The following is a 16,216-nucleotide window of genomic DNA, read 5'->3' as shown; positions in this document are numbered from 1 at the left end:
CGCTTTTATGTAAGTCCTTTTCGAAAAATAATTCCTCTGCCATTCTTTCTAGATTCTTCTTTCTGGAAGCTTTTCTACCCGTTAAATATTCTACTCATACAATAAAAATGAGTTTTGAAAGTTATATTAATTGAATTTGTTTCGATCTGTCGCTTAAAAGAATTTTTGGCTATATTTTTTACTTTTTTAATCGACGAAAGCTGATGAATATTACAAAAAAAACCATACAAAGATATTTTTGTAGATCGAACCGGTCGAGGACAGTTTAGTAATGAAACGGTCTTTCTAAATCTACGGTTAGAGGTTCAAATCCAGCTATTAACCGTTTTATAACTTATTGAATTTTGCACGAAGTATAATTTAGTAATTGCCAACACCCAGTTTAAAAATCATAATAGAAGAATGTACACATGGAAAAACCGGGCGTTACTGCAAGGTATCAAATAGATTATATTATGGTTAAGTAAAGATTTAGAAACCAACTCGTCGACTGCAAAGCACATCCAGGAGCAGGTATCGTTAGAGACCATAATTTAATGGTAAGGAAATGTAGATTGGGGTTTAAAAACCTAAAGAAAGGATGTCAGATGAATTCGAGGAATTTACAAAAGCTTGAGGAAGAGGAGGTAAAGAAGAATTTTGAGGAGGACATCGCAAGAGGTCTGATTAAAGAAGATAAGGTAGAAAATATAGAAGAAGAATGGGAGAATGTTAAAAAGGAGATTCTTAAATCAGCAGAAGCAAACTTAGACGGAACAAAGAGAACCGGTAGAAAACCTTGGATATCAGAGGATATATTGCAGATGATGGATGAACGTAGATAGTACAAGAATGCTAGCGATGAATAAGATAAAAGGAACTATTGACAATTAAGAAATACTATAAACAGGAAGTGCAAATTACAGAAGAAAAGTGTTAAGAAGTGGAAAGAGAAATGATCATTGGTAAAATAGACGGAGCATACAAGAAAGTTAAGAGAATTTTGTGGTACATAAATTAAAATCTAATAATGTGTTATATTCAGATGGTACACGGATATATAATACAAAAGAAAAGGTTGATCGCTGGGTGGAGTTATACGGATGAAATGAATTAGAAACTGGTGTTATAGAGGAAGAGGAAATTGAAGAGGATGGAAAGGGAGGTACAATACTGAGAATTTAATAGAACTTAATTTAATAAAGCATTAAAGGATTTGAATGGCAGAAAGGCTCCTGGGATAGACGGAATACTTGCAGAATTACTGCGCAGTACAGGTGAGGAAGCAATAGACAAATTATACAAACTGGTGTGTAATATTTACGAAAAGGGGGAAGTTCTGTCAAACTTCAAAAAGACTCAGAACTGTTTAGTCATGATACCAAAAAAAGCAGGAGCAAAAAAATGTGAAGAATATAGAGCAATTAGCTTAACTTCTAGTGCATCAAAAATCGTAATTAGAATTCTGTTCAGAAGCGTAAGAAGTGTAGAAGATCAATTTAGTTTCAGGAAAAGTATAGGGACAAGGAAGCAACTTTAGCACTCAGATTAATAGTAGAAGGAAGGTTAAAGAAAAACAAACCAACATACATGGCATTTATAGACTTAGAAAATGCATTTGATATCATAGACTGGAATAAAATGTTAAGAATTTTAAAAGGTTTAGGGTTCAAGTATGAAGACAGAAGTACAATTGCTAACATTTACAGGAACTAAACTGCAATAGTAATAATCGAACAGCGTAAGAAAGAAGCAATAATAAAAAAGGGAGTCCGACAAGGATGTTCCGTATTCCCGTTGCTCGATCGTTAAGTTATCGATCAATCAGCTCGATTTTAAAACACTCTGCAAGACGGAAACCTCTTCAAAACGGAATTCTTACTCGGTCCCGTCAGATTCCGTTTTGGAGAGGTTTTACTGTAATATATTTTAAATATTGTATTATACAATAATCTCCCTCCATGAACCATGAGACTTTGCCGTTGGTGAGGGGACTTGAGTGCTCAGTGATACAGAGTAGCTAGACCGAAGGTGCAACCATATCGGAGAGGTATCTGTTGAGAGCCAGACTAAGGAATGATTACTGAAAGAGGGCAGCAGCTCTTTCAATTGTTAAAGGCGTAAGTCAGGACGACTTAAACGGCTATATCATCGCTCAGTCATGGAAAACTACAACTGCTTTTTTTCAAAGAAAATATAACTGCATTTTCAAATAGTAATGATGGAGGCGCCTTCCTTGGTAAAATATTCCCGTAAACTAGATAGGGAATCTTGGAGAGCTGTATCAAACCAGTCAAATGACTGAAGACAAAAAAAAATACAATAATAATAATTATTTTTAAAATAATACTGTAATGTGTATATGTGACAATAATAATAAATTTTGACCACTATAAATAAAGTCTGACCACTTTCTTGCAACAGAAATTCAACTTCACGCAATATTATTGTATTGCACAAAGTTCATGTATCGGGAACATATTCATTTTCGGTTTCCGTGCAGAAACCAGCTTTTTTAAATACATTTTTAACGCATCTACTTGCAGTCTGTACCGTAGAGAGTCGCCTTAGTACATCCAGAAGAGTAATTTTATGCGTCAGTTCTTGAACAGTACGGTACTGTATCATAATAATAATCTACTGCATTTATAATTTGCAATCTTTTAGGAATGTAGTTTTTTTTTTAATTTCCTTTTCGTCTTATGGGATCAGATTAATGCATAAAATTAAAAGTAAAATATATGTTTCCTTTCCGTTTCCGTATTGCGGAGTTTTCCATCTTGAAGAGACTAATGTCTATAAAAATATATATCGGGACTTGGGAAACCGTACGTTTTGACGAGATTTCCGTTTTTTGGAGGTTCCGTTTTGTAGAAGTTTCACTGTGTATATATATATATATATTTTTTTTTTTAATTTTATTTTAGAGTATACATATTAAAGAAAATTTTTTTTTATTGATATATGCATAATTGTTTCAAATATATTGTCATTGCTTACGTATCGTAATTGTTAACATAATTATTAATACCTATTTAACTGACTTTAACAAGCAACTACGTGTACACACAAACATACTCTCACGTACTACTTCCAGTACAAGTATTAAATTTTTAAATTACTATTAAATTATGTATATATTTACTAATATTGTCTATTAATAATATAAATTAAATTTTATGTTTCTTTTAAAATTATTTTCAGTAATTAGAACTGAGTGTTTTTGTTTTTAAAAAGAATATTTATTAGGTGTAGAAGAATAATTCGAATTGTTTGCCTATTTTGCTTCCATAAAAAACCGATTTTTAAAAGTTTTTATTTACTTTTTATTGGTTGCATTTTAAATTAATTTTCTCACAATTAAATTCTCTACAAGTTTTGTTGCTAAATCTTCAGTATTTATTAGTCATTTATCAAAGCTATTGTACTACAACCCAAAAAAAAACTTGTTTTCCGATACCGAATTTTGTGTTTTACATCGGATATCTTAAAAACTGCTGGTCTTACAGTTCTGGGACCTGTTTTATCCTACTTCCCAGCTGAAATTACATAAGGAACTCCCTAATTTGGGTCTCAAAAAGTACAGTAGGGCTTATTTTTATTAGAAGAGCTGAAATCCGGACGAAATATTTCGCTAGCCGTAACTCGAAAACAAAGCACCTATGATTATATGTACTTTTTTTATTATTTTCACCAGTAGAACATCTACTAAAAGTTTCTTCGTGGGACACTATATATATTTATACTGTTTTACGTTTTACCTTAGATAATATTGCTACAATGTAACAAACAAACAAATACTTTCTCTTGATAGGTAGGTTTTGTTTTATTAAGGTCATTCTATAATCTTTTTTTATGTGCTTGTTTTTAACAAGACATTCATTATAATTACATAATCGTCGTTCTGTTACTTTTTATTCCTTGACACGTTTTATGCTTGAGAACTTGTTAGGCGTTTGTAATACGATAAGCCCTCTCACTCTTTCTTTCTCGTTTACACACGCGCACACACACATACATAATATCCACATCCATACCCACAGGATTCTTCCTACGTTTTTATAGATTTTTTTAACTCTACGGTCTTTGAGGGCTAAGAAAATTTTCGTACCACCCAAAATTGTTATGAATTCACTAATCGTTTATTCTTGTCAAATAATTGCACGATATATATATATATATATATTTAATTATAAATGTTATACAAATTGCATTAATTCACATGAAATGAGATATAATTCTCATAAGATACAATAAGACTTGTTTAGCGAGAAAGGAAACTAGGGAATTCCGAAGTCGAATAACACTGTTGATATTGCGCGACCGGCAATATTATAATATGCCGGTTAAGCAACATCGGGCACGGGTTATACATCCAAATACTAACCGCGCCTGATGTTGCTTAATTTCGGTGATCAGATGAGAACCGGTGTATTCAACATGGTATGGCCGTCGGCAAGGTTCTTGAATACAGCCGAAAATTAATATTAATGTTGTTACGTACGACTTAGCATCTCCTTGTAACCGTTTATTTTATTCGCCTCTTATCCAACGTTAGCTGTCAACTGTATCTCCCGACCTTAATTTAGTTAGCCGTATTTAATGTGTTGACAGGCCGGCCGATGTTCATAACTTATATGGTTGTATTTAATAATCCCGTTCTGAGTTCGAAAGGAATTAATTATTCTACTCCTTTTCTAATTTTTATTACATGTAACGCCCTGTTTCACGATCGTATCAAATTTCATGTTTAGACGCACATATTTGTACAAATAAAATTGCTGCTTAATTTTATTTGTAAACAAGAAGTCGCCCGAAATGTTAATTACAATACTTCAGCAGAATAAAGAGAACTAGCATTCTGTATTTACGAGCTTAATATTAAACAATAATGGAGACTCTAACGATAGAGATTTGGAATTGTGTTTGAAATCGCATAATTTTATCAAGTAATTTTCAATACTTTACCGGAGAATTATAATATTTATTTTTAAACTATACGATAATAATTTTTAAAACATTAATCTAAAAATAAATGTTTTCTATATACGCTGATACACATCAACTGTCAAAAGAATTTATGAAATTTTGTTTTTAAATATTGTTATTGTTAAGTACTTATTTTAGTGTTTAATTTTTATTGTACAGAAAATAAATTGAAATCAATTGAAAATTTTACGCTTTAACCATTTACCGATAAACTACCCATTATTTTTTGGGTTATTCATTTTTGGAAAAAGAAGACATTCTCAATTTAACATTTTTTTTCAGGTAATGTATGATTTCATTCATTGGGCCATGTCAACAGTGAGATCAGTCTGGTTTGGTTTGTGATAATTCTCATGAAATCTTATAACTGTTACATACAAAAAAAAAAAATGGTCTGACGAGTGTATCATGTAAGCAGATAACCATTCAGTTTTTGTAGAACCTTATAACTCAGAACGATATTTCGATAAATTCATTTACTCCTTTCATTGGCCAGCTAAATAAAAATAAATTATTAAAGAATAATTCTAACAAGATGAAGCACTGGTGCACGTTGCCAATATATCACTAAATTTGCTGTGTGAAGTTTTTTTCGGATAGGCTCATTTCAAAGCACATCTGGCCACTGAGTTCCTCAGATTATACACCTACAGATTATTATTTTGGGATGCGATGAAACAATCTTTTACAAGATTTCCTTGTACCCTTGGTGAACTGAAAAACAAGATAACTGAATTTATAAATGCAATCCCTCCTTTGATGTTTTAAAAACACCAGTATGGTGGCCATACTGAAGTCTCCTGTATATTAATATAATATTAGTATTATTATTCCTGTTTTTATCATTGTTATTTGAATGTAATAAATGTTTGTAAACATTGGTTTACAGGTTTATTTCGGACACTGATTATCATCGATTCAGTGGTGTAAAAAATGTGAAGCTGGTAGATAATGAATGGGTCATTTTTTATCTAATTTTACAACTGTTTACTTATATAAATTTATGGTCATTATCTTGATTCGTGTTCGCTCTATTGTTTTTATGGGATTATGGATAAAATTTGAATCCACATTAAAGAATCCGCATTTTAATTGGTTATAAAAACTTGTATGATTGAATTCACAGCAGTGTCGTCTTTTACTTTTTATTTTTAAATATTTATTGCTGTACCCTTGAAAAATAAACTTTTATTATTTAGTCGTGCTTTACAAAGAAAACAAATTTCTCTTTACGAGCCCTAAAATAAACCCGTTCCTATTTTGGTATAATGTTTTATTAAATTTATTATACTAGGACACATTTCAGCAAAAAAGTTTCAAGCATCGAAAACAAAATGAAATAGAACTGTAATTATCGTAAATAGAAACTTTTTTTATACATAAAAATATTTCTCCTTCCCCTCTAGCTTGAAGCGACAGAAATTAAAGAAATAAAATTTCAAAAACTGTTTGTATGAAGTATGATTTTTGAATTGTGCCTTAAGAACTTCCTGTAATATTAAATAAGATCTCGAACTAAGTAACTTCAAACAATAATTACAGGTAACTATTGTGTCATCAATAGTATTTAAAGTAATGCGATTTCTTTTGTCATTACACAAAGTTCTAATTAAATCTTTGTTTATAATTTGAAAGTGTTTGTTTATAAAGTAAATTAACTTAAATTCTCATTTCTTCTGTTTTAGAATGATGCAGTAGGTTTTAGAACTGAAAAAGATACATTTGGTGAGCTTAAAGTACCTAACGATAAGTATTATGGTGCTCAAACTCTTAGATCTGTACAGAATTTTCCTATTGGAGGACCCTCCGAAAGAATGCCGGTAAATTATTTTTATTATATTTTTTATTATATAATTAATACTTTTTAAAGTTATTGGATGGTAAAAATTGCTTTCAAAAAAGATAGGATTATCTCTAAATATTCTAGAATTTTTAATCTATCATAACTAAAATTATACATAATATCTCACGAGTAAAATGACAAACTTCAGAAATTTATTCTGTACATTGAAATAAAAAAAATTTGATTTATATAACATGCAAGTTTGAAAATGTTTTGATTTTCAGTAACAGTTACTGAAAGATGTTTCCCAAATTTCTCTGATAAATATGAATTAATTTAAAATTCATGCACCATCTGCTGGACTGTATGAAAGAAATAATTTTTGTAATAAAAATTAATTGAAACTAAAGAATTGCTCAACATAATTTGAATGTTTTAGCTATTTTTACCGCAATATTTACTAGAGGTTGATTTGATATTGTATACACTCTTGGTTTTGCATAAATAATGGAGAACCTCTTGAATGGTGTCTTTAAAGAATATTAAATAATTTTGAGTCATTTTAATGTCAATAAATATGGATTTATTTGTTTAATTTATTCTCTTTTACCTAAAAAATTATATAAATCTTTTTTTTTTGTTTTCATTTACTTTATTTATGCTAATTTGTTTGAAATTAAATCTCTTGGAGATTTTTTTGTTAATCGTTCATATTTTATGACAAATTTAATAAAGTTAGTAATTTTTATTTTGCTGAAATTACATATTTTTTACTTTCCTGGCTGTGCAGTTATAAAAACGAAAATATTCTAATCAGGGTTATATTTCATTTGTTGGGAGTTTGAAGATCTTTGTCTTTCAGGTCAACCTCTAACCAAAAACACAATTTTTGTATTGAAAAATTTGTGTGTGCATATGAACATATATGTATGTTGACTTTCTTTTTGCTTGCTTTCTCCAAACTGCATGAACCAATTCGGATAAAAAAATTTGTTACAGTAATTTCTTTACATTGATGCTATTTAATATGAGGTCTGTTCAAGAAATACTTAGACTGTTTGAATTGCTCGGGTCCAGTTGATTCCAGTCAAATCTTCTTTGCATCACCATGTTCGTACAGATCAGCTGATTACAATGCAGTTTTTTGACTGCAAATATCATTATTGGTTGCTTAACTACACGGTTGTTTGTGAAGTGTGTTTTTCTGTTTGGCAGATTTTAGAATGGGTGACTTGAATGAGCAAAGAGTTGCTGTAAAATTTTGTGTTAAACTCGGAAAATCAGCGAGTGAAACTTTTGATATGCTCAAGATGGCTTATGGCGACGTTGCTATCAAGTGTGCGACAAATTTTAAGTGGCATGAACATTTTAAAGATGGTCATCAGTCGATTGAAGATGATGAGAGTCCTGGATGTCCTTCCACGTCAACTGACGACTCACATGTAGACAAAATCAACACCCTGGTTTGGGCAAATCAACGTCTGACCATCAGAGAGCTTGCTGAAGAGTGTGGGATATCAGTTGGATCATGTTAGTAGATTTTGAACGAAAAATTGAAGATGCACCACGTTGCTGCAAAATTTGTTACACGCCTGATGATGGACAACCAAAAAGCACATCGCATCCAGCCTTGTCAAGAAGAAGATGAAAAGTTCTTGTCGTGGATCATAACAAGTTATGACATCGAAACAAAAGTTACCAGTGGGTAACTTTTTCCCAAAAGGGTGGGTGAAACGTCTCCCAGACCAAAAAAAGCTCACCAAGTTCGTTCCAATGTGAAGGTGATGTTAACAGTTTTTTTTTATGCTCTGGGCGTATTCCACCACGAGTACCTTCCCCAAGGCTGCACAGTGAACCAGTCTTACTACATTGAAGTTCTCAAACGTCTACGGGATGCTTTCTAGCAGAAAAGGCAAGAAATGTGGAAGAGTGGTGACTGGTTTTTTCATCATGACAACGCTCCAGCCCATTCAGCCCTCAGAAATTGTGAGTTTTTGGCCAAACACTCAAAGATCACTATTCTTCCCCACTCACCTGATCTTGCTCCTTGTGACTTCTTGTTCCCCAAACTCAAAAGACCTTTGAAATCAAGAAGTTTTGAGATGATTCCTGAGATTGAGGCTAATGCGACGAAGGAACTGAAGAACATCACAATAGAAGCGTTCCAGGACTGTTTCCAAAAGTGGAAACATCATTAGGATAAGTGTGTGCATCGGGGAGGAGAGTACTTTGAAGGGGATTCAGACAAGTAACTTCTAAATAAAGCACATTTTGTTTTATGACGTTAGTCTACATACTTTTTGAACAGACCTCGTATTGATCACAATCACTCAAAGACTGCATGCATTCTGTATTTCAAAATTCTACTCAAAGGTAATTACAGTAGGTCAAGGGATGAGATACGGTAACTGCATGTCCTGTATCTCAAAATTTTGCTCAAAGATTAGAAAAAATTTTTACATATAAAGTCAGATTACTTAATAACTACAAATCTTCACCATAAGATTGATTTTCACAGAAATGCAGTAGAATGTTAATTTACTTTTAAATCGGAAAACTTGTAGATTAAAACACTTTAGAGCATATGATAATACAAAATTATTCTTTATTTTGACTGGAAGATTGCATTCATGGTATATGTCCATTTCCTCATAGAAAACCTATAATGATGTAATTCTATAACAAATTGTGTGATTTTTTTTTTCATTTATTAGAAATATTCTTTGATGTCTGTGGTATGTTTGAAGTTTTTTAATCTGAGATGTTGACTTCATTATTGTTTATGTGGTTATGTTTGTTTTGAGTAACAGATAGATTGAGTAATAGTTTTTAATAACTCTGACTCCAATATAAATGTATTTAAGAAAAAAAAATTACTACTAATTATTGTTATTTGATTAATGTTATTTAGATTTTAATTATGATGAGTGTTATAAAAAAGATTAAATATTATTAAATGTTAAATATAACTTTAATTTTATAGATAGCATTATTTGAGTTTGTCTGTTCACTTATTGATAAAAATCTTATCTTCTTTACAATAAGTTAATAATAATAGTTGTTTGTTTTGTCTTGTCTCAAGCTAAAAATAATTTCTAGCAAAATTTAGTTAATTTACTAACTATATTAATTATTAACAAAAGAACTGCGTATTCAAAAATTACTTCATAAAAAAAATATATATTATTGCCCAGTTAATTTCTTTTTTGTAATCTGTGATGTTAATGGATATTAATAAAAAATTAATTGTATATAGAAAAATTGAGTACACTTAAATCTATACATTGCAACTCTCCAGTCACTCATTTTCATAACAATTCTAAAGAGGCTCAGTGTCATGACATTTTCTGTATAACAATGTTAGTAGTATTTTAGCTAAGTTTTAAATAAGCAAAATTTACCTAAAATTTTGTAGTTTAACGTATATAATTATAATGGATGAGCCAATAGAATGTGCAGTTTAAACATTTTGTAATTTTTTTTCTGTATACATTAAAAAAAGAACTTACATTACAGATTAGCAATTTATTAATAAAATTTAATCTTTCATGTTATCATTCTAAGCTTTAATTCACACATTAGGTAAGTTTTGTTACGTTAAACTTATTTATTTAAAGTAAGTTTTTTCTGTAACATCATAACATATCCACAAGTATTGTAATCTCATGACAAACATTTTTTTTTTGAGTTCATTTCCTGGCCGATCTAACTCTTAAAATTTGCCCTGCAGATAAAATCAAATGCTGTGAAACCTACTGGTCTCATTATGTTGAGTATGGAAATACTCTCTGATTACAAATTATGAATATATAACCATTTTCTCAATAAATATGACGATAACGTATATAAAAACCCACAATGAATAACACCACAATACACAAAAACTCAAATCATCCATGGGCACAGAAAATTGACACATAAAAATTTAATTTTTAGATCAATACATATACAAAAAACAATGAAAACAAACTCAAAAAGGAAATAAATACAATAAAACAAATAGCAGTATCTAATGGTTTTGATAATGAAATTATTAAAAAAATACATAAAAAGAAACAATTAATAATATCAAATTAATTAATATCAAAATAATTTTACAACATAACAAGATGTTGCAAAGAACCTACTAATAATTTTTTTATATAATACACTAATACAAGTAAAATAATAGAATAGATTACTGATGTTTACAATAAAAATAAATATAAAAACCTACAAACCTAATAACCACATTTTAAAATATTTTGACGATGTGAGTTTTTTTGAAAGTTAACTCTTGGAAGTAGTTTATTAAATGTTTATGTAATCCGTGTTTGTTGTTTTATTTACTATATCATATAAGATAAATTAACACAGTGGTAACTAACTATGATAATAAAGTATTTGAGTTTTCAGTATATATGTATATTTTAATTCATAATTATTTTTAACTTTGTTTATTTGAGTAATCTTACTACTTTGACAGAGTATGAGAGAAAATGATGTTGAAGGGGGATGTAATATGGACATTATGTAATTACTATGTAGCCTACAATGTGTAAATAGTAAAGCTCTTTTGCTTGTACAGATAAGTTCTTATTATTAACCTGGACAACCAAACAAATACCATATGTAACTTTATTATAGTATAAAAGTATAGACTAAATTATTTATTTTATTATAGTTGTAGGTTCCTATATTGAGGTAATAAAATTGAATTTTTCTTGTTATTACAATTTCATGTTGTGTAACATGTTATAAACAACTGCATATGTATGTTTTTTACACAAGATTATTATGATGTTATTGCTCAAAAAGTCATAAACATATGTTCCACTAACTATATTAGGCCACATACTGACAAAAAAAGCATAAACATCTCTTTAAAAGTGAAATTCAGTAAGTCCTATCATTATTTTTGCGACTTCAATTTTTTTTTAACACACATATATATATATATATATATATATATATATATATATATATATATATACATGCATTAAATATTAAATTTAATTCTTTTAGTATCCAGTAATTACTGCTATGGGTGTATTAAAAAAGGCAGCTGCACTTGTAAATAAGGAATACGGATTAGATCCAAAAATAGCTGATGCTATTAGCAAAGCAGCTGATGAAGTAATTGAAGGAAAATTATATGACCAACATTTTCCACTTGTTATCTGGCAGACAGGTTCAGGAACACAAACTAATATGAATACAAATGAGGTGAGTAATAGTTTGTTATATAGTATTGTTTTTTTAATTTTATTATTATTACTATAATTATAATAATAATAATAGTGGTTAATGCTAACTATAAAACCAAAGTAATACTAGTTATTTTGCCCTTGAGATTATAAAAAAACAATATTCATAGCAGAATAAAATTTACTATTTGTAATTTATAAATGATAAATTTTTATCATTAATAAATGATAATTTTTTATGATCATTCGTAGTTTATACTGATTATTGATTTACTGATATTTTGACTATTATGATTTATTATCACAGCATTTACTGAAATTTCACAATGAATAATGCACCAATAAATGAATAATAGCATCGCCTGGATTTGGTAGTTGCTAGTTGGTCAACAAAGAAAATTAAATTTCTAATAATGGTATAAGTGATTTTAATGTATTATTAAACTTTATCTTGCAAGATAAAGCATGAATAAACAATTGCTGACAAATTATAACCTTAGTCACTTGGGTAGCGAAAAGTGTTTTTTATACAGCTGAATGGTATCAGCATTACACTGAAATAAAATGTAAAAAGAAAAAACTACAAAAAATATGGATTTCACATTTGAGTATTTTCATGATTTTGAAAATATTCAAATGAATTGAAGTTGAAAGTAATGAGAGTTGTGGTTGTAATCTTAGAGGTCTAAATGGTAATCTTACTTCAAATAAGTCTAATATAGATATACCCACTATAAGTAAATTCTCCTCTGTTGTAAGTATGTGAAAAGCCAATGTTAAGAGAAAATAGAATAAAATTGTTACTAATATAAGACTTTTCTTAAAGGAGTTACGCTCATAACTTGGCAAATAGATTTGCAAAATGTGATTCAAAATTTTTGCTGATAGATTTTATTTAACTGGCTGTGAGAACATTGTAAATGCTAGGAAGCAAATTTGACAACATTGCAAAAATGTGACAATGCCAATGTTAAGAGAAAATAGAATAAAATTGTTACTAATATAAGACTTTTCTTAAAGGAGTTACGCTCATAACTTGGCAAATAGATTTGCAAAATGTGATTCAAAATTTTTGCTGATAGATTTTATTTAACTGGCTGTGAGAACATTGTAAATGCTAGGAAGCAAATTTGACAACATTGCAAAAATGTGACATTAGTCCATAGTTATGTCTTCATTAGGAACTTTGATGTAAATAAAGAAATAAAACTAATGTGAAAATCAAGATGTGATAAATTAGGCCGGAAGATTTACATCGAACATGATTTGTGTCTGAATTTTACTGGTATAATATAGTTAATTAATGGTGTAATTAAGTAGAACTTAATTTTGAAATACCTCCAGTTGCAACTCAAGTATGTGTACCTGCAGTAAACTGTAGTATATCTTTGTCACTTTTTATTTTAACAGCTGAAGAAAGTTAATTTTTGTTGACTACAGTATTGTTTTCTAATCAAATTCTAGACAAGATGTGAGCCGACTTCCAAAATTTTAGCCTTTTGATGTAATTTATATATGTATGGTTTTATTTGGATATATAAACAATTCCATCAAGTTTAAGAAATGTACTTATCTTACATAAATAACATTTCATGATATGATTCTTAATCTGTTGAGGAGTGTATTGTTATAAGCTAAAATGCATATTAATGTAATTATTACATCATGTTCATATTTCTCTACACTCTTAAATCATTTACAGACTGCTATTATATTACATACATATACATTGCTTGTCGTGTTGTGGATTAAATATCCTAAGCGGTATAGATTACCGATGTACAGTAAATCTTCATTGGAGTAAGATGCTCACCAGTGAATACATCTGTACATCATAAGGACTTATGAGTAACATTTTTAAAGAAATCCTAAATGTATATGATTCTAGGTACAATAAGTAGTGATATAGATTACCCGATGTACACTAAATCTTCATTAGAATGAGATGCTCGCCAGTGAATACACCTATACATCATAAGAACTCATAAACATTTTTAAAGAAATCCTAAATCTTTATGATCTAGGTACAATAAGCAAGTAGTATAGATTACCCAATTTATTAGTAAAGACTAATAAATCTAATTATACATGCACTTACATGTTACACAAGAAAAATACGGTTGATAAAGCAACTTTATTTGAGTTCTATGATTATTATTTATTATTACTTTAAATATAAACCAGCGCGAATATAATTTGAAACCATGTTTAGATTCAATAATTCAGTTATAAGCGATTTGTACACTTGTTTAATATTCATGTTATATTTTATAATATATATTTATAATTATTGTTATAAGTGTACTGAGATTATAAAATAAAGATTGTTATTATTTTCATGTTATTAGCTGTAACCTTTGTTTGTTATTTACGTTAACATACAGCATCATAGATTATATTTATCTATTCATCATATAATACATGTTTACAATTAATTTTATTGTTATAAAACTTATCAATTACAAACATTATATTATTTCATGTAATATTTCATTACAATATTATGAAGAAAAAATCCTTGGATTTTTTGACAGGCAGTTATGTTCAGTACCATGTTTTGTTTCCTCTTTGTTTGATGGTAAACAAAATAACTCTCTGTCTCTTCTTCTTACCTCATAAAAGCATATAGATCTCTTATTTGACGAGTTCAACAGCTAATTTTTATTATATATTACCTTTTTCTTATGGTATTGTTAGTCTAATTTATACATTCAAACATATAACTTTACTCTTAATAAATATAAATATATTATTCTAATAATAAACACATAATTAATTTCATGTACACTATTTAAACATAAAATCTGATATAAAATGTAAAGGAAATCCTGTGTAAATATATTATAATCAACATAAATATGTGTTAAATTATTTACAAAATAAACATATTTTCAATAAACTAACAATCAATTTATTTAAAGATATAAATGATACAGCGAAACATAAGATTCATTTTTAAATGGAGCTGGTTCATTTCTCTTGTTATTTATTTCTTCATTTTAATAGGTAGCAGTTCAAGTTAACCAGATATCATTGCAAGGACAATCCTTTTAACCCCTCCAATTTCTGTATCACCTCCTGTAATGCTGTCAGTAGTAGTATTTTTATTTTTATAACTATTTAATTTGTAAATTTGTGTAATGTTTTAAATAGTTAAACTATTAATATTATATAATTTAATGATGTTATTTCAACGTGTATAAAAACCCTGTTAGCCTTGAATTTTATCTTCAGTACAATGTCTGTATGTATCCATTCCCAACACAATATTTATTTCTCTATTATTATCTTATTTCCCTCTATCATTTCACTAACCAAATCTATGTTCTGTTGAATCAAATTATTCCCAAATTATTCATTAAAATATTTCATATATCTATTTTTGAGTTTTAGTTCTTTAAACATTAAAATGATAATTAAAATATATTTAGTATATCTATCAAGATAGATTGCAAAATACAAAAATTCCACCATTATACAATTATCAAACATTTTTGAATGAAATAAATTTGAGAAAAAAATACATTTAAAAACTGAAAAGCATGTATTTATCAAAAAATGCATCTAAAAAAATGTAATTAGGCAACCCTCAGATGCAAGGGAAAACAGTATGTCTGAAGCTGAAATGCCTATTGGTTGATCTATAAAAATAAGATTTTTAAAACAAACAATTTGTTTTTCTAAAACTATGTTATTCTTCTTCTTCTTGACATAATCTATTCAAACATAAAGATATTTTTTTTTGTTTATTGTAGCATTTTTTCTGTCAGTCTGTTTAATCACTCTCGTACCATTTTCTTCAAGAAATATGATTCTTCTCGTTCATGAATCATGCACTTTGCAAGAATTTTAACATTTTAATCAAACAGAAAACACTTGAAACTAATACCATATATATGTATATGTTTGTACTTATTTTCCTCTATATATATTGAGAATGATTGTTTAACATTCCACACTTCAGTTTACCTAGTTAATTAAATTTTTTGTAAATGACTTAATCTTGTTTTAAAATTTATTTCAATAACTGTAACGTCTAGCTCTTTATTTATATATAAAAAAATGTTAGTCAACATTAAAATATAAACTTGTTATTTATTTATTTATTGTTGCTAGAATGTACTTTAATGAAAAATATATCAGTCTATATTGATATTAATGAAAATGAGCTCAATCTTTAAAAAAATGCTTTGTAAATAAAAGGCTAAGTGAAAGGATAAGTTTCTTAAAACCATTATTTCTATTACATATTTTATTTAATGTAAATACTTTATGTATT

At 28.5% G+C, this 16,216-nt stretch overlaps 1 protein-coding gene across 1 annotated transcript in view; it reads left to right on the top strand.

The window, feature by feature from the left end:
• The window catches only part of LOC142331362 (fumarate hydratase, mitochondrial-like), a 31,489-nt gene that overhangs the window by 1,549 nt on the left and 13,724 nt on the right, over positions 1-16,216 (top strand). Inside the window, exons 2-3 of the mRNA XM_075377211.1 lie at positions 6,654-6,788; positions 11,756-11,956. Of these exons, the coding sequence (XP_075233326.1) occupies positions 6,654-6,788; positions 11,756-11,956 (336 nt within the window). The remainder of the gene's footprint in view (positions 1-6,653; positions 6,789-11,755; positions 11,957-16,216) is intronic.

The sequence above is a fragment of the Lycorma delicatula genome, chromosome 10 (genome assembly GCF_047948215.1).
Source record: "Lycorma delicatula isolate Av1 chromosome 10, ASM4794821v1, whole genome shotgun sequence".
Lineage (NCBI taxonomy): Eukaryota > Metazoa > Arthropoda > Insecta > Hemiptera > Fulgoridae > Lycorma > Lycorma delicatula.
This window is presented reverse-complemented; position numbering and strand designations above follow the sequence as displayed.